The 27,496-nt window shown below is 39.3% G+C and overlaps 2 protein-coding genes across 2 annotated transcripts in view; one reads left to right on the forward strand and one right to left on the reverse strand.

Annotated features, from left to right (window-relative positions):
• Positions 1 to 6,906, forward strand: part of IPPK (inositol-pentakisphosphate 2-kinase) — a 39,995-nt gene extending 33,089 nt beyond the window's left edge. Inside the window, exons 11-13 of the mRNA XM_063121189.1 lie at positions 1,230 to 1,332; positions 2,247 to 2,326; positions 3,391 to 6,906. Coding sequence (XP_062977259.1) covers positions 1,230 to 1,332; positions 2,247 to 2,326; positions 3,391 to 3,616 — 409 coding nt within the window. The 3' untranslated portion in view covers positions 3,617 to 6,906. The remainder of the gene's footprint in view (positions 1 to 1,229; positions 1,333 to 2,246; positions 2,327 to 3,390) is intronic.
• CENPP (centromere protein P) overlaps positions 6,759 to 27,496 on the reverse strand; it is a 187,669-nt gene continuing 166,931 nt past the window's right edge. The window contains exons 6-8 of the mRNA XM_063121196.1: positions 9,661 to 9,740; positions 8,002 to 8,093; positions 6,759 to 7,036 (exon numbers count right to left, since the gene is read on the reverse strand). Of these exons, the coding sequence (XP_062977266.1) occupies positions 6,903 to 7,036; positions 8,002 to 8,093; positions 9,661 to 9,740 (306 nt within the window). The 3' untranslated portion in view covers positions 6,759 to 6,902. The remainder of the gene's footprint in view (positions 7,037 to 8,001; positions 8,094 to 9,660; positions 9,741 to 27,496) is intronic.

Genomic DNA, 27,496 nt, shown 5'->3' on the forward strand with positions numbered 1-27,496 from the left:
TCACTGCATTTTATGAATTGATGTTAACTATGCAGTAGAAATATTCTTTTCTATTCAGAACCTGCTACCAAGTCCCATTCTAGTAGGTTTTCATTCATTTCTTTCATACATCTTCCATTCTTTCTCTGTGGCAGGTATGTTAAGGCAGACAATATTGCTTCTGCCTTTTGTTCCTCATATGCCGGAGACTGAAATATCCTTGGGCACAGATTTTATGTTTCTATTTCATACTTATGCAGCTTTCAATCTGTTGTTTCCAAGTAATAGTCTTAAAATAATAGCCAGTGAGCAATACTTTATTATTATGTGAGACAGAATTTCCTTTAGTAAGGGAATGATTGCAAAGTTTTGAAATTGTATCTCACATTAGGAATGAAAAAGAAAAGGTAGGTTTTTTTTGCATTGTTGAAGAAAATGTTGACTGATTCGTTTCCTTCAAATTACTTTAACAAAGAGCAAAAGCAGAATAATACTGTTTAGGATTTATGTAATGCTTTTTCTGGGTATGAATAGTACATGATAGCAGTAGATCTGGATTGTGAAGAACATTCTTTCATTAAGATCAATGAATTATCAGACTATACTGAGAAACTTCCAGTGTTCATCTTCAGAACTTTGGTGGGTATATGATTCCTTATGTCATCAAACCACACCATCCACATAAAAGAGGCTGATATTGGCATGCTTGGGGGCATCCCAAGATTGTAGACGTACAAAAAAAAAAAAAACCTTCAGAAAAAAAATCCTAATGGGAAGGAAGACCCACAAAACAGGCCAGTGAGGATTGAGCATACTCCGTGACCATGAAATGCTGACAGACTGTTGGGTTGAGGGCTGGGGAAACTGATAAAGAGCAAGGAAACAGAGTATCATGAGTTAGTAACCTGAACAGGAGCACTCTACACTATGAGGTGTTATTGCAAAGTCTCCTTGAGATTCCAAATACCAAAGGCTAGAATTTTATGTTGGAGATTACTTGTTTTGCAGTATTATTTCTTCTGTTGCATCTTGTCATTTTAGGCAGTGGTCACTAGAGGGTACAATAGCCTCAAATGTAGAAATAAATGTTCCTTAAGCAACCAGATGTGTAGTAAAGAAATGGTCGCAGAATTTGGGGGATGACAGCAACACAATTGTTTAATGATATACAAGTGTAGTGTAACTTGCACTTCTGAGGTTCTGGATATTACTTGATCTATTCTCTAAATATATATTTTGCTTTTCCTTAGGAATATGTTACAGATAGATGGGCCTTATAATGCATCATTCTATGAGAAGCTGCTTGATCTCTCAAGTGAAGATGATGGAACAGTAGCATATGCATTGACAAAGGTACACTTTTTTGATAATGGACCTAAAGTTTCTTATAACATAGAATCTATATATATGCTTTTTGGAAATAATTAAGGTCTTGCTGAAGAGCCATCTAGTTCCAAAGGCAGCAAGTGGCTGGGTGCATGAAGTAAAGGAAACAGGGTGTTGGGAGCGGGGGTGGCAGCTCACTTCCGGTGGCAATATGCCTCAGGCCTATAGGAAACAGGAAAAGACAACACCGGGTTCCAGCCTCCAATTATCCTATTGCAAGAAACAGGGGAGAGGGAGGCTGGCAGGCAAATACAATGCCTGCTCATGGTTCTGCTGACAGAACTGCTTCTGCCAGCAGAATGACACCGTTGGACACAACCCAGTGAGTGTGGACGTCTGAGCAGAGTAATTCTGTACTGTAGAGCTCTCTGACACCTGTGAGCTGGAACCCAAACTGCAGAGATTCTAGTTCACATAGAAGCCTATGCATTTGAGCTTCCCCTGTCCAGTCTTGCATGCTTTAATGCTTGGATTTAAGAGTTCCGGTTGGGAAAGATGTGTGGCACACCAGCAGCACAGATCTGCTTCCCCTTAATTGTGGGAGACTCCTTTACATGTTTAATACATGAAAAGGAGCTATCTTGCCAACCAGATTATATATGCATACAGTCCACAGGGACCAGCAGCCATTGTTGATACCATATAGGCAGCAAAAATTCTGTTACAACTGTGGAAATGGTTGCTAAACCTTTCCATGTATACCTTTATATAGGAGCACATTATTTAGCTTATATGATGGTTTCTTCACATGATCCCTTACATAGGAGCAATTTTTGCATGACAAAAATAAGAGCCTGGCTTGCATTTGTGAACTGCCTGAGACACCTTTACATCCTTATGTAACTGCCTGTTAAATGAGTCCGATCTTGGTTTTGTTACAGGTTCAGCAGTATAGAGTTGCAATGACAGCGAAGGACTGTTCCATCATGATTGCTCTTTCACCTTGTCAACAGGATGAATGGTAATATTATCTAGACCCTTAAACCTTAATCTTTAGATAAAAAGGCAACATAATTTGCCTATTTCTTAGAGGTGCACACAGGCTTACTGCCTCGGATACCGGAGGTAGCACATAATCATCAGGGCTAGTAGCCATTGATTGGCTTCTCCAGGAATTTATCCAACCCACTTTTAAAGCCATCCAAATTGGTAGCCATCACTACATCTTGTGGTACTGAATTCCATGCTTTAACTCTGCGTTGCATGAAGAAGAACTTCCTTTTATTTGTCCTGAATCTCCCACCAATCAGCTTTATGGGATGATCCCAGGTTCTAGTATTTTGAGAGAGGGAGAAAAATGTCTCCCTGTCCACATTCTCCACACTATGCATAATTTTGTACACCTCTATCATGTCTCCCGTTAGCCTCCTTTTTTTCAAGCTAAACAATCCCAGCTGTTGTAACCTTCCCTCATATGGGAAATGCTCCAGCCCTTTAATCATTTTAGTTGCCCTTTTCTGCACTTTTCCCAGCTCTATAATATCTTTTTTTTAGGTGTGGTGACCAGAACTGTACACAGTATTCTAAGTGTGGTCGCACCATAGATTTGTATAAAGGTGGTATGATACTGGCACTACTTGTTGCTATATTAACTTCTGACTAGATCAGGTTTAGGATCTAAGTGCCTTGGCTAAGGGGAATGATGGTAACTTTCTGTATTTCTCTGTTTAAGTGATAGAATTAAGTTATTTTAAGTAACTTTAAGATAAACAGATGGCTAACTTCTCAGTGTAGTTCATTCACATAGCAGTACTGGTGGTATAATAATTTAGGGAGGCTTGGCATAAACTCAAGTGGAAACTTGTAGGAAAATGATCAGCATGATCAACTAAATTCTTTTTGCACCACATTTTGGACTGGAAAGGCTGTATTTTACTTAAGACCACAGCTACTTGAAAAATGCAACATCAGCTCTAGTTTGTTATGATTAGCTAATGGGTAGACTTTTCATGTACTAAAAGTCCATCAAAGTTTTTTTTTCCTGGAGGCAGGGAATAATAAACGATGTTCTTATTCAAATTGCAGTTCTGAGCAGAGGCCAGTGGTTCTAACCTCCAAATCAAGATTCACCTTTTCAGTCTCCGTCTTGGACCTAGACCTTAAGCCATATGAAAGTATTCACCATCAGTACAAACTTGATGGGAAGGTAGTAAACTACTATTTGAAGAACACACAGGCCAAAGACGACTCAGTGATGTCAAATCTCCTGAAAGAGAATGAAGACTGCACACTAGTTCTCCATAAAATGTAACTGGCTAGATATTTATGAAACATAGAAAAGGGGAAGAATTAAGTTATGTTGGTTTTCTATTTTCAGTTGTGCTTTAAATTTATTACGCCTTTCAGAAACACAGAATACCACTCAGACCGCCTTGAAGGAATGAGTTTACTGTAAAACAGACATGTACATACCCTTACCACCATTAGTAAATTGGTTGCTGTGAAAGCAGTTAACTATGACTACTTTATGAAGCATAGAACATAATTTCTTGAACTTAATTCTTCAGTTCACGGAAACAGCATTCCCATGTGTTGTGCAGATATAACTGAATAATATGTGAATTGCTGAGTAGCACTTGCTCAAAACAAATGGTAAAAGTGGACTATTTCACATTTAAGTCTGGAGCTGGGTAGCGGACATACAGTGCTGCCTAGGTTGCAGCTTGCATATGAACAGGAATATGCTTTTCATAGTCTTGTGAGAACATCCTACACTTTGTTTCCAAAAGTGATATTGCAACAGCTGTTCTTAAGTGGTTTAAATAAATGCAAAAAAGCATATCTTATTTAAGGATATAGAGAGAAACAGCTTTGCTTTAATTACTTAAGAGTAAAACTATCGAAACAAACTAGTCCTTCCTTAAAAACAAAGTAGCTCTTCCTTTAAGAAAATAATAAAGGAGCTTTTTACAGTTCTGCTGAATAATTTAATCGCAAATGAGCCCTTTCCAACAATCCATACAAGTAAAATTATACTAAACTTTTCCCAGTAATTCTTAATTCCAAATAAAATAGGTATACATGTGCCTCATTGATACTCTGATATCTTCTAGTACATCAAGCCATTTTGAGGCTTTAGTGGGGAAACAACTTGTGGAGTTAAAAATACTGGCTTTAATTTTTCCTGAGTGGTAGGTTTTCTTTTTCTGTTTGTATTTTGCTTTAGACATAAAAAAACCCCAACTAGCTCACTTTTCAAGGGCTTACAAGCTCAGTGGTTCCTCACCAAAGGGGCATTTTCTCTAGAAGTGCCTGGGCATGATTTGTTACAACCCACTGACATACATTGCCTACAGAAATAGGAAAATAATATGCTTTAGCTTTGGCAGAGTATAGGGCTCAGCCTTTCCCACTGTGTTGAACAATGGCTGTAGGGTTGACTTGTGATGGTGTTGGTGGTGTCGATATGCTGGCTATTTGAGTGAGCATCTGAATTCAGAACTGTCAGAATGCAAGTTGTGACTTACAGGCTTATTATAGAAAAGGAGAAACTTTCATATGGGTTGTCTATTGGAAGAAAGTGTAAACCTTACTGTGTAAGTGGGTGAGGGCCTCTTTCCTGAGCTGTGAAAAAACCCAGATTAACGCTGCTTCAGTCCTTTAGAATTATTGGCTTGAACCCAGCGGTATCTTGTGCACAAGCAGAATGGCACTTCTTGTCCTCAAGGCAGCCTTCCCAACTTCTGCCTGTTCCCCCATCCCCTGCTGTTCCAGAGGGTCCTTCGAATCTCAGGAACGGCTTTGTGCAGGTGCAGTGGGGAGAAGCAGCTAGGAAAACCCCATTGTGGAAGTGGAGATTGCATACACTGGTTCTAACCTACGATCTGTATTTCAGGATATTTAGTGGCATCTTATGTTCTAGTTGACTTATTTGTTTCACCAGTGGCCAGATTTATTTATCTTTTCTGAAAGATATTTCCATAAGAATCTCCATGGACACTCTCTTGCCTTGCCATACCAATTACACTGCTAAAATAATATTAAAAGTAATGGTCATCTTTAAAATCTTTTTTCACTTTCATATTTCTCATGAATACTACAAACAGAATCCTTAATTTTGTGAGCATCCTTAGTGATTCCTTAATTCTAAAAACTCTTGTCTTGTGATATCTATCCAGCTAAATTATACGATCTGGTTATATAGATGCTGTATTTCTCGAGTCATCCAAATGCAGGTTAGGGCATATATTTGGAAAAAGGTTTGAATTGGATTGAATCTAGTAAAGCCACCGGAGTTCTTAAATTTGTTAGCTGTGAAAGTTGCTGTGGTGCTAAGGAGTAATGTTTAACTCAAATAAGACTGTATCTTAGGTTGTAACACTTCTGCAAGAAAGACTGCCAGACTCGTAGCTGCCGAAGCAATAAACAAAACAAGGAAGTGGAACAAATAGCTGTGCAACAATGTCATTTGACTTTGCATTTTGCAGATGGAAACTAGCTAATAAGAAGGTCAAATTCTACATTTATCACGTCTAGAAAGGCAGCTGAAATGCTGCTTAAGGTGCTCTCTTTATTTTGGGCTTGAAGAGTGGATGTCTGTCTTTGAAAAACAGCTATGAAGTTTGCTTTTTATGAAGATTATTGCAGCACTTTAAAAGAGCAGTAAGAACTTTGATGTACCTACTTATGTACTAGAGTTGCATTAAAAGCTGACCTAACAGATCTAAACCTGAAAAAAAACACACCACAGTGGGCTCGTTTGCACGATCAAAACAAGCCACTCTGGTTTAAACAAGCTACAGTGGCTTCTTGTGAGTTGTGTGAGATTTGCATAATCACTGCCCAGCTGTGGCTTATGTCAATAGTCGATGGGTTATTTGAGAGTTATTTAACCCTCTAAATATCGATGTTGCCTGGGTTTGGGCGGACGCAATATGCTACTGCCAAACCGTGCCCAGCACTTGTTTAAACCATGGTGGTTTGTTACGATCATGCAGACTGGGTCAATGCCCTTTAGGGGTTGTTGTTTCCCCCCCTATATTCTATATTTACTGGAGCTAAAAAAACACAACACCTTGCATTTTGTAAATTATAGCTTATGCTTTGATCCACTGTAACTTTTAATTTCACACTTACAATTTATGAGAGAGGTATGAAAAACCCGGTTTTGCCTTCAGTCACTGATTGGAAGAAGAAGAAGAAGTAGTAGTTGTGCTACTGTATGGAGTTTCTTTTGTATCTTAAGCTTGATTTCATTAAACTTCAGTATCATTGTCTAAAAATCACTGTTACACATACAGCTGTGAAGTGAAACGGCCACTTTTTATAGACTTGAATTTATCGGGTTGATCTGAAGAGGTTCTAGGAAATGGTATGGAACAGGGGGAAACCACTTTGATTCAGAAAGTTATTTTTTTTAATGAAATTCACTCAATGTATCTTATTATTTAGCATTTTGTATTTAAATGGCTGTATTTATTTGTCATGACAATTTATATATTTGTGCCATAATTGTACAGATAGCATGTTTTATGGGTATGGTTTCTAAATGGAAAATAACTTAATGTTTATATTCAATAAAATGATAGATGTATAACTTAATCTACTGGTACTCGTTTGTCTTTGCAAAGTGAAGTTATGAGTGTTTCAATGGAGGCTTGTATCCCAAGCACATGCAGTAAGCTTCTGAAGCAGTGTGAAGAATCTGATGCAAATTTGTCAGCCTCCATAACTGTAAGAAGAGAAAAACAAACATACATAGCGTTAGAACAGATTTACTTCAAATACAAATATTCTATCCTTGCAATCTTAAATTCTTGCTGCTAATGAGTCCAATGCTATTTCAGTATATTCAGGAAGAAAACATTTTGTCTTACACTAGCAATATGTTTGATTGTGACCTATTTCCAACCTCCCTGTTAACTAAGACAAGAAAGTTTGCAGTGTTTACTAAGCAGCCGCCCATGATGGGCAATTAACGTTATGCACATTTATATTTCCCCAGTATGCCTACTTGAAGGTAGGTATACTTAACTTCTGAAGCATTCCTGTGTGTTTAAAATCAGCTTGTAATTGAGAAAAAGGGGATGGTGAGAAGAAAACGCGCTTAACTTCTGTAGAAGTGGTTATGTTTCTCAGTCTTAATTTAAAAATGAACTCCTTTTTCTGAAAGTAGGGGCACCAGATACTTAAGGTTTGTATGGTATTTTCAAATGCCAATATAGCTGAACTATGATAGAACAAATTACATGTTATAAACAAAGCCTGTTGGGGCTTTGTTAAACTAAAAGCATCCTCAGGAGGCTTCACATCTGATCAGAGGAATAGGAGGAAGGGGCTTCATGGCTTTTGCAATCAATAAAGTTTTTCCCAAACTGCTTTTCTCCCAGCAGGCAAAGGATACAGTTACCCATATAAAATCCATAGCCTATAAAATAAGCCCGTTCTGGCTTTGTTAGATCTATTTGCACGTAATGTGTAGCTGTGCCTAAGTGTAGCTAACAATACATTTCCCGTAATATCGTCCCACAAATTATTCTTTGTTTTGATGATTGTGGGGTGATATTGCAGGAAATTTATTATTATTATTATTAATTATTATTAATTACACGGTGAGAAGACTATCACAGCTAAGACAAAGTTGAATAAAATGTTTGTGACAAGGTAAAGATATATAAAACAGTGTGTAAATTATACCTGAGTTTGGTATTTTGCTCAGGAGATCCAAGGCTGGTGTAACTTTTCCTTCTTTATCTACATTTATCTTCCAAACAATCATTAACTCAAATCTATAAAAGCAAAGAGTACTAAAAGTCAGAGATCTGATGCAGAATGCTGCAGGAGGCAAGTGGGCCAGAGCTGCTGATTTTAACCTAGATTCTGGTACCCCCCTCTGGCTGTAAGCCAGAGTCCTATTAGTTGACCTAAGGGCTTGCGCCAGAGCATCTCATGCAAACACCCTTCCTAAGTCTGTGCCTGAAAACATTCTCAAGTTGTTCCAAGTTTCAGGGCATTCTTGGTGCTATTGTCAGGAGAAAAGGGCCTGGAAAACTGGCGCATGTAGGGTTCAGCATATTGCAGACTTTACTAAAAAGTAGTGGCTCTTTCAGTCACACATGTATCAAAGCTCACTAAATTATAGCTCCACTTCTTTTCTCTTTCTCCAGCAGTGATATTTAAACATTAGAGCAAAAATGCTTAGCAGAAAGCTAGTGTCTGACAGACGTGTTTGCAATATTTGTGTCACTTTTCTACTAAAAGCTTCCTGACAATTCAAAGCAACTGGATGTTAACAATATTAAATAAAACATTTAAAACACTGCAAATAAACCTAAGCAGCATAATTCGGTCAAAACTTTTAGCTGGGGAGCCACTACTGAAAAGGCCTCTCTCCCATCACCACTAGTCTAATGGCCTTACAGCTAGCTGTCAGTGTTGGGGTAAAACAGGTCACTATTCCCAGAGGAGCATAGTGGTGAGAGGGGACAGTTCTGGGGTAGAGAGGTAGGTAGAGCTGGGAGTAATCTGCATATAGGTGGTACTGAAAGCTATGGCTTTAATGATGTCAGCCAAGGGCAGTGTGTAGACAGAGAAAGCAGAGGAAGAGCTTCTCCCCTTTCAAAACAATGAAAAAAGGATTAGACTGGAAGAGATCTGTTTGAGCATGGAATCACAGAGACCTAGGGACACAAACAGAATCAAGTAGAGAAAGTGATTAAGTGTATCAAAGGCAGTGGAGAGTTTAACAAGAAAGGACTGAACAGAGACCACTGGATTTTTCAGTAAGGTCAGTGATTTTTGTGAGGGCAGTCTCAGTGGAGCACAGGGGGGTTTAAACCAGATTGGGCCAGATCAAGAGTGGAACTGGAGGAAAATTGGAAATGAGCAGCACATTTTAGGAGTTAAGTTGTGATGGAAGATGAGTGGTGACTGGAGAGGAAGAGCAAGTCAAAGTATGTTTTTTGAAGAACAGGGAAGACGGTGGCATCTTTGAACAAATTAGGATAGTAGCTGAAGCAGGTGAGAGACTGATTATGTAGTGGAGAGAAGATAGAAGAGTGGGGTAGAAGGCAAAGAGGAGACAGGAGGGGATGGAATTGGATCCAAGTGGTCGCGTGGAGTTAGATAAGGACAAACCAGCCCTTTGAATTGTGCTCAGAAATGAATTGTCAGCCAGTGGTATTCAAAGACAACAAATCAAAATTGTGCTGTTAAAATATCTTCTATCTCTTATCCATCTAGTTCACATCAGTTTCACTGTAATTTCACTTATTGGTCCTTTATTGGACGAATTTACTTATTTCTCCTTTATGACAGCTTCTCAGTGTATTAATATGCATCATAAAGTTGTCTTACCCAGGAAGCTGAGTGCTTCTTAAGATCATGTAATCTCCAGACAATCCTTCAGGAAGTACTACAACTTCAGGATACTTAGTCTATTAAAAATAAAAAGAGCAGTCTGTCCATAAAGGAATAGAAATAGGACAAAAATGTGTGGATATGCCAATACTATCAGATACAAAATTTGTGCAATATAGGTCTAATGAAATTTTAGCCCCCAAGAACATAAGATTAGCAACCTAACACATTTTATTACATAAGTTTTTTGCAGCCGGATTTGGAATGTTTCAAAGTAGTTCATGGTAGTACAGTTAAGCTGCACCAGACCAAGGGTGCCATCCTGCCACACTGTTGCTTCAACTCTGCTATGGCACATTAATGCAGGCAAGGTTAGCAGATTCAGGTTTGTTCTAAACCCTTTGCACAATGTTGGCTGTGTGTTTCTGGCTCTGTGGCTAAAGAGAAATGATAGGAGGACCTACACATCCCTTTGTGGAAATCAAACACATTGATGGCCATCCCAATTCCTGCTGGCATTCCCGTTAAATTATTAGTCCAATATTGATCAGGCACAAGGCTCAAGTGTCACCTTAACTTCTTGCTCCCATGGGAACCAGTTCTACTCCATAAATTGAAGTAGCACAGTACACACAAATGCTGCTGCTACTATACTATACTGTGGAAAAAGCCCCAACATGGTTTAAAAAATATAATACAAGGAGTAGGAGAGAGAGGCGAGCGTCACAAATATGGAGTGACTTCAGCTAGAATGTTTTAGGTGAGTATTCATTTGGTATATATTATGCAATCTCAAAAAGTTGTTACCCTTTCTTCAACATATTTTTAAAATATATATATATATATTGAACCTCCCAGAGAGCTTCGGCTATTGGGTGGTATAAAAATGTAATAAATAAATAAATAATAAATAAATATTTTCAATATGATGTTTTTAACTATGGAAACTACCTAGCAAATCACAGTTGCATAATTTCAACTGAATTTCTGTGGATTTTAAGCACACCTGATTGAAACAAACTTACAGGGTTCCAAGGTGAGAGAGGTGTGTGAGGATGTTCCCAGTTAAAATGAGATTATCTAATAGACTCTGAAGACTGATGAGGGGGCCCACAGCTGGGATTGCACAGGGCCACTTGAAGAAAGACAGTTATAAAAATAAGATTCATACTGAGTTCAGTGGGTGCCAATAGTGCTGGCACAGAAAAGTATCTTAACTCATTTCATAGGAGTTTGTTCTAGTCTTTTTTACAATTCTGTACTGGTTTAACAATCAATCAAATGCCTTTGTTCTTGAAAAGCAGTGTATGATGCACATCATCCCCTGATTACATCTGCAAGTTCTTCAGTACAAAAACAGTGTATACATTATTTCCACAGACAATCCTTCACAAAATGCCCAGTCATGCAAAGTCAATGATTTTGTTTTCTAAAGGCAATTTTAGTAAATAAATAAATAAATAAATAAAGGGAAAAAGAGAGAGTGTAGAATCCATTTTTAAAAATCAACTTTTTTGCATTAAACTCTAATTACAGTCAGAGATTTTAATCTATTTCAAGGAAAGCATAACAGAGTATCACATTCAGTGCAAAAACATCCAAGTGCTATATTACTATTTGGTTGTTAATCCTGAGATTAATCAAAAGGAAGTGAAAAGAGCCTGCATTATTAGAGTGTTCTATTACTTTCACCTTGGATTACAATTTGGTCATATAAAGAAATGGGAGACTGAAGTGATCAAAGGCTTTCATTTCTAAATATCTTAATAAGTATGATTTGAACTGAAAAGAAAGCTTCTGAAGTATTCAGAGAACCTAGATTACAAAATTTTACGTAGATCAAAGGTGGGAAAGGTTAAAATGTAGTGAGAAAGGATCAGGATATCTCTTTGAAATGCACTGGAGACCATTTTTTTGTAAGATTTCATCTACATCTGGAATACAGAAATGGCTACCACATGTCCCCCTTTTTTATTGTGGCTTGGAGACATAATACAACATAAAAATGTGTTACTGGTCTCTAAAATTCCAGATCAAAAAGTAAAGTAAGAATCTTGCTGCTGCAATCCATATGAATAGAAGTAATAGATCTCATGCTGAACAGAGTGGTGATATTTTTTTCTTACTTTAAAAGGCAGATACTAGGGTCTGACAATAGTACCTTGCTAGAGTGAAAGATGGAGGATGGTGTTTTAACATATAGGATTATTTTTAGTACTTTCCTTGGAAAACCCAATTTGTTCCACTTGATGGCAATTCCCACTCAAGTTTCATTAAAACATGTCAACTGTTCTTATAGTCATTTATAAAGTTGTTTATAATTGTTTTTAGATATATGTTTCTGTGAATGTTGTATGTTTTTGTGGTTTTAAATTTTGTATATTGTTTTTAATTGTTTTAATCTTATGTAAAATCCCCAGAGAGCTTCAGCTATGGAGCAGCACAGAAATGTAATAAAGAATATTAAATAATAATAACTTTGCCATGGGTTATATAACTTAAGTTATATGATACATTCAAATTGTGATTATGTAAATCAGCATATTTAGACCATAATCTAGAGATGTGCATGTACTGGATTGTTTCTTGAGTTCTCTGTTTATCAGAATCTTCCATTGAATCTTTCCATACTGTTCAAATGCCTAGACTGCTTTTTACCCCATGGACGGCTCTTTAAAAGTTTTAAAGGTGACTTGAGTGTGTTTGGAGTGAGCTACTTAATGAGAAAGAGCTGTTGACATGCAAGCTATTTTGCTGAGGCAGCATTTAAGTATCTCTGGGGAGAGGGGGTGGGGAAGAAAAAATTAGGAAGCAGTAATTGAGAAGGATTTTCTCAGAAGATTCAATTGTAGACCTGAATAATGGCCTGAGATATATAACTATCTAAAAGTAAATTCATCACTGAGTAACCTCAATGGTCAGCAAATGATCTGGCAAAGAAAGGAAAGGGCAAACAGAGGATGGGGACCCATGGCTACACACACTGATTTCCTAGGTTCTCCATTGGTAGTCTCAAAGCACACCTCATTCCAGCCTGGAACGGTGGCTGCACAAGGACCTGGCATGGAGGAAAGGGTGGTCTTCAGCTGAGGGATAGCGGCCAACCCTAAATAAGCTATAAAGAACTACAAAACACAATTAATCTTTACGGCACTGACTATTCTGGAAGGCGTTGGCAATGTGAAGTTGCTAGCTTTCCTATCGCCAAAGGAATCGATTTTTCAATAAAAAGGCCAAATATATATTCAAGAGGCCTTTTTCAACAGAGACCTAAATACAGATGCTGTGGGCCACTGTAGTTCTTAGCAGTCCTGGATAAAACATGTTAGGATTTCCTGGCAGGAATGGAAAGACTTTCATATCCATGGCGGAAAGCTATCATTCAGCACTGAATGTACCTTCGGGAGTTGACCAGGAAATATCTTCAGTCTACATTTGACAAGACAGGAGTGAAGATTTCCAGTAATACAAAACATATGTTTCAATTTGGCACACAAACAAACTCAGCTGTGGTACTGAGCATTTCTTATAATTGCTCCAAATGATGTTTGAATGTTGCTGCCAGAAATGGGAAGGCTTCTGTGCTTTTAAGATTTGTATAGAAAGGAGATTTCTATCAGGTTGAGCTTTCCTTATCATTGCAGATAAGGAAATGCTAACTTAATGTATATTTCCCATCTCAGGGGGTTTCAGGGTGGGACAGCCTGTAAGTCTGGGAAGTGTGTCCTCCTGGTTGGCAAAGAGGGCTCCAGCAACACATGGCACCAAAGGGAGGGGCCTCCCAGAAGTGTCGAGACCAACGCCGGAGCCTGGAAGAAAATCCCTTATCCCCAACAAGCAAGGATTCTTATAACATCTACATAGTGCCATTCTTTCTCCTTCGAAAGAGGGATTCAGGCACAAAGAAGGCAAAACCATCTCCCCAGGCCTATAGAACAAGGTAATATTGGAATTAAGGGCAGCATATGTGGAGGAGAACTGTCCTGTCCTATGCAAACCTTTCTGGGAGACTTTTTGGCTGAGGAGCATCATAAAAATACTTCAAAGAAATCAATCAATCAATCAATCAATCAATCAATCAACTCTTTCCCTGTTGAATATCAGATTGGCAGCAAACGCTAACATCTAGCACTTTGAGGTATCTGTACTGAGCTTATACTTATTAAATTTATTAATTTAGTACACTTTACCTATAACATCAATCTCCACTGAATGGATAATCACCTTATGGATCTTGAGCAGGAATAGCTGAAGCAGGTAGCTTTTGCAAATAGGGGGTGTGCGAGCATGTGCCAAGGAACTGTGTGTTCTGGAGTTGGTGTGTGTGTGTGTGTGCAGGTGAAGCTTTACGCTACTTATTTTAATACATAGAATCATAGAATAGCAGAGTTGGAAGGGTCCTACAAGGCCATCGAGTCCAACCCCCTGCTCAATACAGGAATCCACCCTAAACATCCCTGACAGATGGTTGTCCATCTGTCTCTTGAATGCCTCTGTGAACATGTGAACAAAGGATCTAATTGAAGGCATATACCTAATGGAATGCCTCTCCCGACATGAACCAACTGTGCTCTACATCTAACGTCCTCCTCTGACTGCCTCCTCTGAGGGACGCTCAGAAGATGGCAACAAGGGAGAGGGCCTTTTCAGTGGTGCCCCCCCCCAATTATGGAATGAACTCTCCGATGAGGCTCGCCTGGCGCCAACATTGTTATCTTTTTGGCGCCAGGTTAAGACTTTTCTCTTCTCCCAGGCAGTTAACAACATAGTCTGAGTTTGTTTGTTTCTAACTGACCCCAGAATAGCTGTTTTCACAAGGATACTGTTGTTTTTATGCTTTTTATTTTTTTTAAACTTTGTATATTTGTTTTTAATGTTTACTGTTTTTAACTTTTGTAAACCACCCAGAGACTTTCGGCTATGGGGCAGTATATAAATGCAATAAATAAATAAATATACGTTAAGCCAGTCTACTGAAGTAAGTGCCATCTTACTGCACAGCATGCCTGGAAGGGTAGTAAAATGCATCACCTTTTTGATGATAACCTTGCAGACTTTTGGAGAATGAAATATTTCTTACTTCTAAAGTGAATCTAGGCATTGCAGTTCTGTTTCCCAAATAGGTGGGAAGTATTAGTTCCTCGCTATTGTCCTGAAAAGCCCAGAGCATTAACCTGGTATCCTTCAAGGCCAGCTAGCTGATGCTTTCTTGGATATGCCAGACAATCCTGGCTCCTGAATCAGGATATTTTGCAAAAATTGTAATCAACCCTAAAGAGGTCACTCTGTGGCTTTCTTATGGATATCCCTATGCTGAATCTGGTTGGGAAGAGACAACCACATAATGATACCCAAATATCCTGCATTACCTAACTCTGTAAGCATGTTTGCTCTGAAATTCCAAGCTGAAAGGCAGAAAAAAACCTCTGAAAACAATCATGTGGAATCCAAACCAATCACTCTCATCAGAACACCATCATATCTAAGCGGTTATAATAGCTGGTATTATAAACTCCCCATGGGCCCTAAGACCTGGGCAGTGTCCTAATGCTGGATGTTGCCATCAACAATATAATTTTGATGAGTCTAGCATTTATCATGTCTGCATCAGAGGAAGAGAACTTTCAGCTGTATTAAAAGTGGAGCAGTGGTCTCTGAGACAGGCAAGTGAGGTGTGAATATCTCCCTCCTTCCCTGAATTAGACAAGTGACAATATTGTCAAGGTGGGAAAAGATTCGCCTCTTGCAGGACAAGGATCCCCATAAACTCTACAAGTTTATATAAAGTCACTTGGGGATGAAGAGAGACAACTGGAATCTTCTGTTTTGGAATCCTTTTTGGAGACTGTTTTTGAGGGATCAAGAGATGCCACAGAGATCTGAATTCTGGCAACACTACTGTTGCTCCAGGATGAGGACTTCTATTGTATGCCTCTGGGACTCAACTGGCAAGTTCCAGTTCTGCAAGGATTTGCCTTGAAGTCCAGTAGAGATCTGTTAGTATTAGGGACAGAAACCTAGTTCTACGGAAATGCAGCATGCAATAATTTGGCAACTGTAAGGTACAGTCCTTGGAGGATTCTTCTGTACCCACGAATCACTTTTTTTCTGAAGTTAGTCCCATACAAGCTGCTGAGCAATTCTCATTTTGAGGTTAGAAATCATCACATTGAATATTTGAGTGATTTCATAAACCCTTCTTTTTTTCTTCTTCACAAAGGATGAAGAAAAATATACTATATGAGTAGTATACAGATGTATGGTTAGTTTTCTTGTACAGAAAGCGCCTTCTCACCTTAGTTTCCAGATGGACTTTAATTTTGTTCAGCAAAGCTCTGGCAAAAAAAGAGTTTAAAAAAGCGACATCCAAGAAAACATGTGTGGCTCAGTCAGCCTTCTAAGGACTTGAGGGGAAATATCTAGCTTCTTGCTGTAGCCCTGTTTGCCAACCAGGAGGAGGTGCTTCCCAAACGTATAGACTGCCCCACCCCGGAACCACTGGGGAACTGGTGAAATTCTTCTTTCAACACAGGAAGAATAATTGAAGTGTTCTACACCTCAGCACCCTAGCAATAAAAACTTTTTTCAAGATCTTCTGTCCCTGTCCCGTTTCTTACCTCCTTTTCAGATGATCCTAGCAGTTGGAGAGCAGAGGAAAATATGGGGTTGGGGGTCTCAGGACAGGCTGCAGAAACTGGGTATTGCTGTAACCTCTATTTATCCCTTTCCCTCTCCAGCTGCAGTTGAGATAAATCTATACTAGTATTGAGCTACCAGCCATTTTGTTAATTTCACTGATTAGGTTTTGATACATTTTGGCTATTGAACCTGGATGCTCTCAGTACAACCTGTCTAAAAAAAAGTCAATCTAAATCTTTTGCTAGTTCCAGGAGACAAGGAGAAAGCATATTGAGACTATGTGTAATACTTTCTCGTTAGGATCTAGGAAAAGTTCTGTGCATCAAATTCTTAACGCAACTTATAGTATGAAGTCTTTACGATTTATGAGAGTTCAGTGGCACCAGTGGGGAGTGGAAAGAAAGGTTGGTGGCTGTCATGGGAGCTTGAATTGGGTAACTCCAATTGAAAAATTAGGGCGAACAAAGAAGGGTTGATTATCTGGGGCAGGGTTGTGGAACATGTGGTCCTCCATTTGTTTTTGGATTTCAGTCCCCATCATCCCTCACCATTGACGATGCTGATAGGAGTTACAGTCCCACAACAAAGTCAACTATTTTCAGTCCCTGAGCTCAGACAGCTGCCAGAAGAAGGGAGGGGCTGAAGAATCCCTTTAGTGAAGGCTTCCCAGAGTTTTTTGGCTCTGACTCAGCTGTCATGTGTGTGAATGCACACAGGCCTCTGTTGAACAACCCCATTTGCAGGTAAATAAGATCCTTTCCCTAATCCCTTTCAAAGACATTTATAATACAGTGGATTGTACTTTGGCTAAAGGAAAACTTTCCATCTAATTAACTTATAAGCCAACCAAATAGGTGAGCTGGGAAGCCAGACTTTAAAAACAGCACCATGAACGCTGAACTATCCACTAAAAATATGTTTGCCTAGCTTTAATGCCAATGTTTTTAAAGTTTCAATGACTTTTTAAAGGAAGGGGGAAAACCCAATCAGATTTCTGAGATCACAGAAAAGCAGCAAACAAGAGGAAGGCAACGGATTCATCCTGCTGCTAGGCTGGGTCAAAAAAGTACATGTCAGACACCTCAGAATATGCACCATAGTTGTTATTGGAGTAGCTGAGGAAATGGAAAGTATGCTTGGTTGGACCAACACATCACTTCATTTGAAAATTCATTATTTTTCCAAGTTGATAGTTGAAATGGATGTTCTTCAGATTTTAGAAACATTAAGTAATTGCCATGTCTGGGATTGTTTTCCAAGCCTCTCACATGCACTGAACAGACAGCCATGATATATGCCAAAACCAACTTGACGGCAACTAGAATACATCCACTTTGGTCTGTACTTGCCATGTAAAACATTTTTCTTTCCCTGTGCCTTTTTTCCATATACAGATTACATAATATATCAGTTATCTGTTTTGGAACATAATTAATGGAGTACTACATTCTAATTTTACAGCGCAGTGTCTTAAAACTTTTATTTAGATTCCTGATGCAACTTATAGCATGATGTCCTTGCAATTTAAAGATTGCAAAAAGCAAATGAAATGGACAAGGGATTAGGGTTGTTTTAGCGCATAGGTACATAAACTCAGGTTGGGGTGAAGTTCAGCTCACCTGGGGTCCCCATGCAGCCCTCCATGGCTTCCCCAGGTGCCCCCCTTTCCCCCCCCATCCACTGCTCATTTGGTGGTTTCTCACTTTTTGTGCCATTTCCCCCCGTTCTAAAAGGTTGAACTGCTTCTCCTAAGGCTTAGTTAATGGGAGTAAAAGCTTTAAGCTAAACTATGCTGGTATTTTTGATATTCTGGTCTGCCCCTTTTGCAACCTCCACCACTAAAATGCAGCCCCCCCCCCGCAACTTCTTCAAAATGGAAGTCAACCCTCAGGCAGAAAGAGTTTAACATCCCTGAATAGTGCAGCAAATGCAGGTATCCTCTCACCGCACATTGCCATAGTGCCAGAGGCACCAATAAAGCTGGTGATTTCAATGCTTAGTACGCTATTAGAATGTACAAAGGCAAAAGAAGAACAGAGAAGAAGCTTACCGCTACAATGAGTGACTAGAAATCTTTGGCCCAATTCAGCTCCTAGAGGTGTCCTGCCTACTCCCAACTTTCCAAAGTGAAAGAGGGAACAATGCCTATGGAAATAAAACTTGGCAGCAGGCAAAGAGGGAGTGGGGGCCTCAGTCTCAAACTATCTTTCCAAGAACACTAATTGCTAACCAAAGACCTATGGCTACAATTCAGCACAGGGTTAGGCATGCTTAAGCCTGTTATTTCAGTGGGCTTACATGCACCCACATCTTTGCTGGACTGTGGCCAATATGTATGGGAAGTTGTAAATCTTGACAGCTTGGATGACATACCTTCTCATCACAGAAAACAATTTGTCAGAAAATGGCAAAGTGATGAGGCAAAGTGATGGAGAATAAATGGCGAAGTGATGAGATGGCAAATTGCCTCATTACTCCTACATTGCCACTGAAAGAGTTTGGGGTCTATTGGTTGCTTCAGGTAATTTCCCTATACCAGGGTTTAACATGGTGTGTTGGGAAGGTTGCTGTGTGAATTATTTGCAATGCAAATGCTGTTGCCATAGTCATTAGAGATTAGAATCAAAACAAAGACGGCTGAAATTTGACTACATGAGCTGTGTACCACGGCTTTCTGTTTAACATGTCCCGACCAATGGAGCTACTGAATCAGCAATACAAAGGAGGAAATAGCAGACAGAAAATTTGGTGTGTTTTGGTTACTGGAAAAAATGATGGATTCAGACTTAAACCTCAAGGGCTTTTAAATTAAAATCATCTGAACAAAGAACATAAATTAAAAAAAACATGAATGTTATAGCTGAAATTCAACCAACGTTGTCAGCAATTCTACATAGAATAGACTCAAGGATTGTTTAGTATACAGCACATGGAAAATATTAAATGCAGACACTTTACCACCACCATCAAGATTTTTTACAAGCTACAAAAAGAAACACAGTGTTACAGACACACTTTCTTTAATGGAAACTCAGAGGATGGAATCCTTGGACCCAGTCTTGGAAGGGGCTGTTTCCTCAATCTTTAAACACAGTGTTGGTGGTAGGTTACTTTAATATCTCACAGAGACAAAAATAAGCATGGAGTCTCTGGTTCTCAGAGCCAGGGCTCCCCCAAACTTTCCTATAGAAACCAACCCATGGCTCACGCTGGTACGAATGATGCTGGACTCACTGAAGATGGGTCAACTGTACATATTCTAAAGTATGTTTTGCTAGGCAGATTGAAAGCAAGATCTCATAGCCATAAAGGATTAATTATGCTCATACTTAGTTGACTAGTCTTCTTCCATTCAGTAATTAGGACCCTGTTCATAGAAGCCTCTATGTTTCACTGGCTTAAGAGAGTCCAGAAGATACTTCTGCTAGTCTTTTGTAACAAAAGACAGATTGAAAGCACAAGCTATCATGGGCTAGAGAGCAGGATGGGCAGGTATAAAGCTTGCAGGATCTACTTTGTTTTTCAGTCGAATCCCCAGGAGCTCCTTCTACTAGAACCAACTCTAGAATAGTGGCTGGGATTGTAGCATGATCCTATGAAAGTTTGTTTGGAAGCAAGTCCCCAGTAGGAGAGTTCAACATTGCAGGCTTAGAAATAAGGGACAGGGATGCCTCTGAGCACATGCATGCCCAAGAATGTATTTTTTTAGTACACCAGCACCACCCCAAACTTGTAGTGTTTTCACAGAAAAATCCACTTGAGGTTTCTCAGTGAAGCTTTTTTTCTTCTTCTTCTCTCTCTCTTTTTAAAGAAAGTCTTTAAAAAGGGGTTTTTAAATCACTTGTTGCTGTTGTTAAACAACTGGGATTAAAAATCCTTGTTGATCACCCATAGATTTATCAGTATATCCTGATCTACTTCCTGCCTGCAGCACACTTTGACTGGGTTTGAACAACACAATAGTCCACTGTTGCTTAAATAGTCCACTGTTGACTATTGTGTCATCTGTTGAGCATTTTGCACACAGCGGTTGTTTATCTCCCAGAAAAGCCAATGCAAATAATCAACGGTGTGAAGAGTTGACTATCTCCACAACCGTTGATTATTGTGTGGGGCTCTGCCAACAATGTCACATGCCTACAGTGACAAGGGAAGAGAAACAGAAACTCCTGCCGCTCTTGCCCAGTGGTGCTCTATAGACATGTATCAGCCATCCCGGAAAGCGCTTGGGGAGCTGCTGATCGGCGGCTCCCCACGTGCTTCCCTGGACATGCATAGGCCATCCCTGCGTGGGGCACCATGATTGGTGGCACCCCACGTGTGCCCAGAGATATGCACATCCCTTGGCCCCTCCTGTCCCATGATCCATTTGGATATCGGCTCAAGGGGATGGAAGGACCTCCTTCCAGCCCCTCGAGCCGATATCCAAATGGATCGTGGGGCAGGGGGCGAAGGATGCCCCTCATGGCTTGACATGTAACATCAAAGCATGGCAGTTATCCTTTCACCAATATCGGGGTGGGGCATGCAAGCATCTCCTGCTTGGCACCCCGCCCTCATTTGCCAGAAAGTGGTGGGGAGTGGGATGGGGGACACTAGGAGAGCATCCTCCTCTGCCATGCCTCCCATATCCACAAATGGCGAATGAGGGTGGGGCAGAGGACACTTCTTCTAACAGCATGTCAGGAGAGCGTCCTCCTCCACTCGACCCTCGTTTTCCAGAAAGTAGTGACGAATGGGGACGCGGACGGTAGGATCTCCAGCCGCAATCAAGCTTGAGATCCTAGCGTTCCCCATCCCCATTCGCCACCACTTTCCTGCAGAGGAACACAGGAAAGCTGCTGAAGAAGGGGTGGGTGGTGGCGAAAACAGCTTGGCAGTGGCTCTCCTGCATCTTCCTCCCACAGCACCTCTCCGCCCTCCACTGAATGGTGGCACTGGTATGGAAAGAGGGAACCTGCACCACCATTTGGTGGGAAGAGTAGGGAGGGGGTGGGAGAGAGCAATACTCAACCAAATGTTAATAGTCAACTCTACGGTTGATTATTACCATGTCACCTTAGAGGTACCCCCAAATAGTCATCCATGGAATTGACTATTAACACATGGTTGTCTATTGTGTCGTCCGAACACGGTCTTTCTCTGATAAAGGATAAACCCAGACAGCAAAGTATGATACTAAATGAAGTAATTTTTTTAAAAAATGATTATGTCAACATAGGTTCCATTATTTTAAATACAGATATGTTACCTGGATGTAATGTAAAAAAAACAAAAACCATAACTGTATTACAGAGGGAGGGGAGAAGAATTACAGATCTCATTGAGTTTATACTGGTGCCAAGTTTAGAATCCTCCCCATGTTTTTTCCCCAGGCCCTCAGGGCAAACACAACTTACAGTAATTACACAGTTTACTGACTCAAAAAAATGTCCTTGGTAATAATTGTGGGTTGGGTTTTTTGCTTTATTGTGTTATAATTCTATATTTGTATTATTTAGGGAAAATCATCTGAGCACAAAGTATGATCCATATAATTTAAAGCACTTTAATCCTTTTTAGCTATGCATGTTTTTATTTAGACATTTTTTATCAATAAGCTCAGGTTCTCACAGTAGTTTACAAAAGTAAAAGGATGAAAATGCTAAAAGAAGCAGACAAAATTAAAAGCAAGCAGAAAACACACAAGCAATTCCGGTCATGCTCACACTCCAAAAGCCTTCCAGAAGAGGAAGGCTTTAATGTGCATCTGGAAGCTCAAGAGAACCTTTGTGGATGCCACCACAAAGAAGGCCCAAAATTTGGTTCTTCTTATTTGTACACAGGATTCTCCCTCACCCATTTCATCAAGCAAAAAAGCTCCGTTGGATGAAAGTCTCCCACAGACAGAAGGGACCCTTCTGTCTGGGAGAGATTTTTGGTGGATCCAACCCATTTTGGGCTCACCTATCAAATGTAAAAAAAATTTTTTACCATGTGTCCTCTTTCGGATTTCCATTATATATAATTGTTACATTAGTCTCCTAAAAGTTCATCATTTACATTAGACGCACACAAGACAGGCACATCGATTAGTCCCCTGGTCGCTCTCTTCATAGTCAAATTTGGCTGAGTGACAACTCATATTTTTAGCTATTCATTTGTGGAAAGAGCTTTAAAATAAATGTTACAGAAATAACTGGGGCTTTCTGACAATTTCTTACAAGACAGTTCCACCTGTCAAGACAGCTCTCATTGCTGCATTCTTGCTGCTTACTGCCCATCTTGGTTTTTCATTGTAGACAAACATGCTTTCCCTCCTTCTGTGTATACAATATAGATGGTATTACTATTCTTTTTTTTAATGTTATGAGTTCATGAATTCAATTTGTTATTGCCTACTAGCTATGTAAGTGATTCTTTGATACATGAAGTCAAGTTTTCCTAAAATGACATGTGAAAGAAACCAAGGCCAAGCTTTCATAACATCTGTTTTCACTGAACAGACATAATAATAATTTGCCTACTGCTGACACACAGAGAGTTTTTAAAAACTTAGTTATGCCATAACTTTATTGCTGCAGGAGCATGAAGGATATTTTCTACAAATTGCATACACCCTAACTTTACATGTCACAAGAACACTCACTGTGCAGTAATAACATCCATGACATGTATATTTGGGGAATTCATGATCAATTAAAGTGAGGATGTTATGAAAAATCTGACCAAGGCTGCAATCCTATGCATACTTTCCCAGGACTAAGTCTCATTGAACTTCCTGGAGCTTACTTCCCAGTAGACATTCATAGGATTGCACTGTAATCATATTTAAGAGAGCAATGCTACAGTATAATAAGATGTGCTCACATTTACTTTAACAAGAACATAACTCTGTTTGTCCTACTGTGATTTTTGCAAAACAATCCCCAAAGTAAGCCTGCACATAAAGCTTGTCTGGAAGCAGGGTGCAATCTGGAATACTTCGTGTCAATGCATTACTGCAGATGGATGTACTATTACCCATTCTTATATCCTCAGTATGTGAAAACTAAAAATGCGCTTGGACTTCAGGGTAAATAGGCTAGTGAAGGTCTGACAAAGCAAATAGGGCAAGCAGTCATTTACACTATACAACACACACACACACACACACACACACTGCTTTAGAACTGAGCAGCTTCTCAGGAATGCAATCCATTTTCTTTTTTCTTCGAAGAAGATATCTATGATATAAGAGTTTCATTGCTACATTTTCTCAAGCCCATATAAATGAATTCCAACTTGCCCCCTTTTCTTTTTAAGCCCAAAAGTTTCATCGGGTAATCTGATATCACAGACACCTCACTTTATATATCTCTTTGGGTTGACTTACACCAAGGGAGGTAAATTAAACAATGTTTTCTCTGTACACCCTTATGATAATCATCACGCACAGATATAACAGTCTTATTAAGTAACATTGCGGGTGCTGTTGAGATTAATTTGTATTGAACAAGCTAGATACCTAACAGAAATGGAAAGATCCTGTCTTAAGGTAGGGAACACCATCCTGGGCACATACCTTTGGGTTGATGGGAGCCAATGAACTCCCTGCCCAAGAGCTCTGCATGTGAACATTTTGAAACTCACCATGTATGGCAAATTCCATGATAGCAGTGTCTCATGTATCATAACTGTATAACTCCCTGGCTGTGTCTGGAAAGAGTTTTGGGACTATTTCAACAAGGCTGAGGCAACCAATATAATCTACTGGTTGGTTAGAACCCATCTGGTATTTGGAGTACAGGTATAGCAAAGAAAGAAAGAAAGAATTCTTGCACATAGAAAGAATCTTTCCCAGCATTTTATTGATTTTTTTTTAAATTTTAGAATATTTATATATCACTTCCTATTTTAAAAATCCCAAAGTGGTTCACAACAAATTATAAAACAGAAAAAGTCCTACAACTCCCAGCATTCACCAGCCAGCCATTGAGAATGCTGGGAGTCATAGGAGTTTTTTCATCAATACATGCATAAGATCGTGCACTTAGGCAAGTTCATGGTTTGGAAAAGCTGGGGTAAATAAGTAACTTTTAAATAATTGTCAAAAACACATGATCATCAGTACCTGATGTATCACAAAGGGGAGTTCATTCAAGAGGGAAGACACCAGCACAGAGAAAGCCCATGTTGCTGCCACATGATGTCTCCCTCATTCAAAACTCTAATGTAGCTTGGGCACTCCATGCATGTCAAAGCCAGGCCAGGCAGCAGGATCTTCCGTAGTGAGACATGGAGGCCTTGCTATTGATGTATCACAGCCTACTCTGGATCTGTATAGCTGGGAACAACTGTGTTAGGCAGAGGGGGCTCCATATGCACATTGGACTCTGAGGTCAGTGACAGAATGCACTACGCTACAAGATCAACAAAGGCATCTATATTCTGCTGCCCTCTGCATGCCTGGGGTTCAAGGAGTGGATCATGCCAAAAGTATGAACATATATTTGACTAGTGTAATGTAATTTTGCACAGATGCAAGAAAGATTTTATGGGATGAAGTGCATTCTGTTTCTCTGTTTACCGTATTTTAAAATTATGTGGCACTGTATAGAATTCTCATAAACTCTTGACATTTAGTGTGTTGCCAGGAGGCAATGGTTCTTTTTAGGATTCAGATACAATGAAGTGATCAATAGTTGAAGGTCAAAGATTTTATTATGTAGGAACAATCTAACACAACAAGAAAGCAAAACACTACAGACCAATAATTGCAGCAAGAAACTGCAGAACAAGATTATAATGCTTACGTCACTACAATAACCCCTAGAATCAATGACGAGCGAACTCAAATAATGGTCAGGTACACAGTGTCGAGGTTCTGAATTGGGATGGTCCCAGGGACGTATGTATTTATTATGCTCATATCAATCCGATGTATATTCTGACTATATTTGAATAACCTTGAGGATGTTTATGCATTCTTGCAAAGTGAAAGTATTAGCCCTAGCAAATGGCAAGCGGCCAGTATAGATATGACCATCCCAGACATTCCTGCCTATATGAGGAGACAGACCTTGAGATCTACCAAGACTAATCTAAACATAACTAATAACCTCTTGAGTTGTAGTATCTCAAAAGGATAGCTGACTCTGGGAACTAATATGAAGCAGCAGCACTGCTTAGTTACTTAAAGTAAACAGAACCAACTGGATGTCTAGGCACAGAAGGAACAATTTGTTGTTCATCACTAACTCCTCAAAATAACAATTGCCTTCCGCATTTCCGCTACATTTAGTACTAGAACAGATTCATTTCTCCAGATTCTTTGTTGTTAAAAACATTGTTTGCAAATAAATAAAGCCAGGCTACAAGTCAGAGAACACAAACCCACATAAGCCTATTTACATAATGGGGCTGTATGCACGACACAACAGCCCACCGTGGCTTATTTAACCCATGGTGAGACTGCAGTGTGTGTGCACCCACTGTCTTGAACATGCCGCTCCCAGTTGGAGTTGTCATATCATATGAATCTGGTGAATGTGGGTTATGCAAGGGTTAAACCACCCTCGCATAAACCATGGTTTGTTTTAGGGCTACGTGAGGGTTCTTTAACAGAGCAGCAGATCCATGTGGTCTGTCAGAAGTGGCTATTAAGATTTTTGAGTGTCTAAGGCTGAACTCTTATACCCCTTTACCTGGAAGTTAGTCTCATTGAACTCAATGGGACTTTCCCAATGACATGATTTGGTGTAAATTTTGATGCAGTATAGGGGAAGGCTGCAGCTCAAAGCAGCCAGTATAAATGCCAGCAATATGTGCACCAAGCCATACATGAATGTAAATAATCTTGTTATATCAGGGCCAACATTTGGTTGCTGAAGAGGCAATCAGTGAGGCTACTGTTTATATCATCTTCCTTATACCCAACTAATATATACAGACTTATTTATTTATTTATATTTTAGCATTTCAAATTACAGGCATGCCAAACTTAAGAATAAATAATTATGTCTTCTTTAAGAACAGTCATAATCGCAATAGTTGCACAAGCGTCATGGGCCCTTAATTTATTGGCAACTGTGACAGCATCCTTTCCCTTTATACTATTTCAACTGTTGGTTTTTTCATTTTAGATTTCTGTAGAGTCCAAGTGCTTCCTATCCTAGCATGAGAGTGGGCATGTTCAGCTGTACCTTTAAAAATTGGAGAGAAAAAAGAGAGGGGAAAGCCTGGTAAATTTATCTAAGTATCGGAAGGCTTCCCAGTTCTATGAAGGAGTGCCTCTACCATTTGTAAAGAGCTTTTCCCTCACACCATTTTCTTAATTATCCTCTGTTAAAAAATGCAAATCCATTTTTTTTATTCTTTTATGTAAAAGAAACTTTTACATAAAACTGCCAAATATGGAGGGAAGGCCTGAGTTTCAAACACACTGTTATGGAACACAAAACAGAGTGTTTGAGAAACTTAATGGTCAAAGCTAAGGACAGAGGGTTGATGTGTCATGCAACCTCAGCCATCAAGGATTAAACAACTCTTGCATAACTCTCGGTTTGTTGTAGGGTTATATGAGGGTTGTTTGGCCCTCAAATAACTCTAGGTGGCCAGGTTTGCACAACATGGTTGCATATTCAAAATGTTGCCTGGCACACGCTGCATGTCATCATGGGTTAAATAACCCATGGTGAACTGGCTATGTTGTGCAAACCAGCCCTTAGTGTAACGAAATCAATTCCTTCCTTTCTTATAATACATTAGATGCTTTCATGTTGAGCTTGAAAATTACCTTACCTTACAAATTACCTTGTTCACATACCCTGCAACTACTTGTTCAAATGCTATCAATACATATGTTTCTTGTTTATCCAATGATGAAACTGAAATCTGAATAAAGTGCATTTTTCATGTCTAGTGTTAAATTATAGTACATTCAATGTACTAAAGTTGTACACATTACATGTTTCAAGAATAATGAGTTTGAAAACCTCATGTCATTTCTACCTCATGTCATCAAAACATAATTCATATATAACTGTAGAGGACAGAGCAGAATAATTGCCATTTTCAGAGGTTGTTACAGAAACAAATGTCTGATTTTGGTGTAATTAGAAAATGGAATATATCAGGGCAACCTGTTCAGTTGGGAGAACTTCCAAGCAAGAGTTAGAATGGATGACTCAAAACTATTACTATTTTAGAAATTGCAAATTCCTCCAAAATAAAT

This window comes from Elgaria multicarinata, chromosome 3, assembly GCF_023053635.1.
Source record: "Elgaria multicarinata webbii isolate HBS135686 ecotype San Diego chromosome 3, rElgMul1.1.pri, whole genome shotgun sequence".
Lineage (NCBI taxonomy): Eukaryota > Metazoa > Chordata > Lepidosauria > Squamata > Anguidae > Elgaria > Elgaria multicarinata.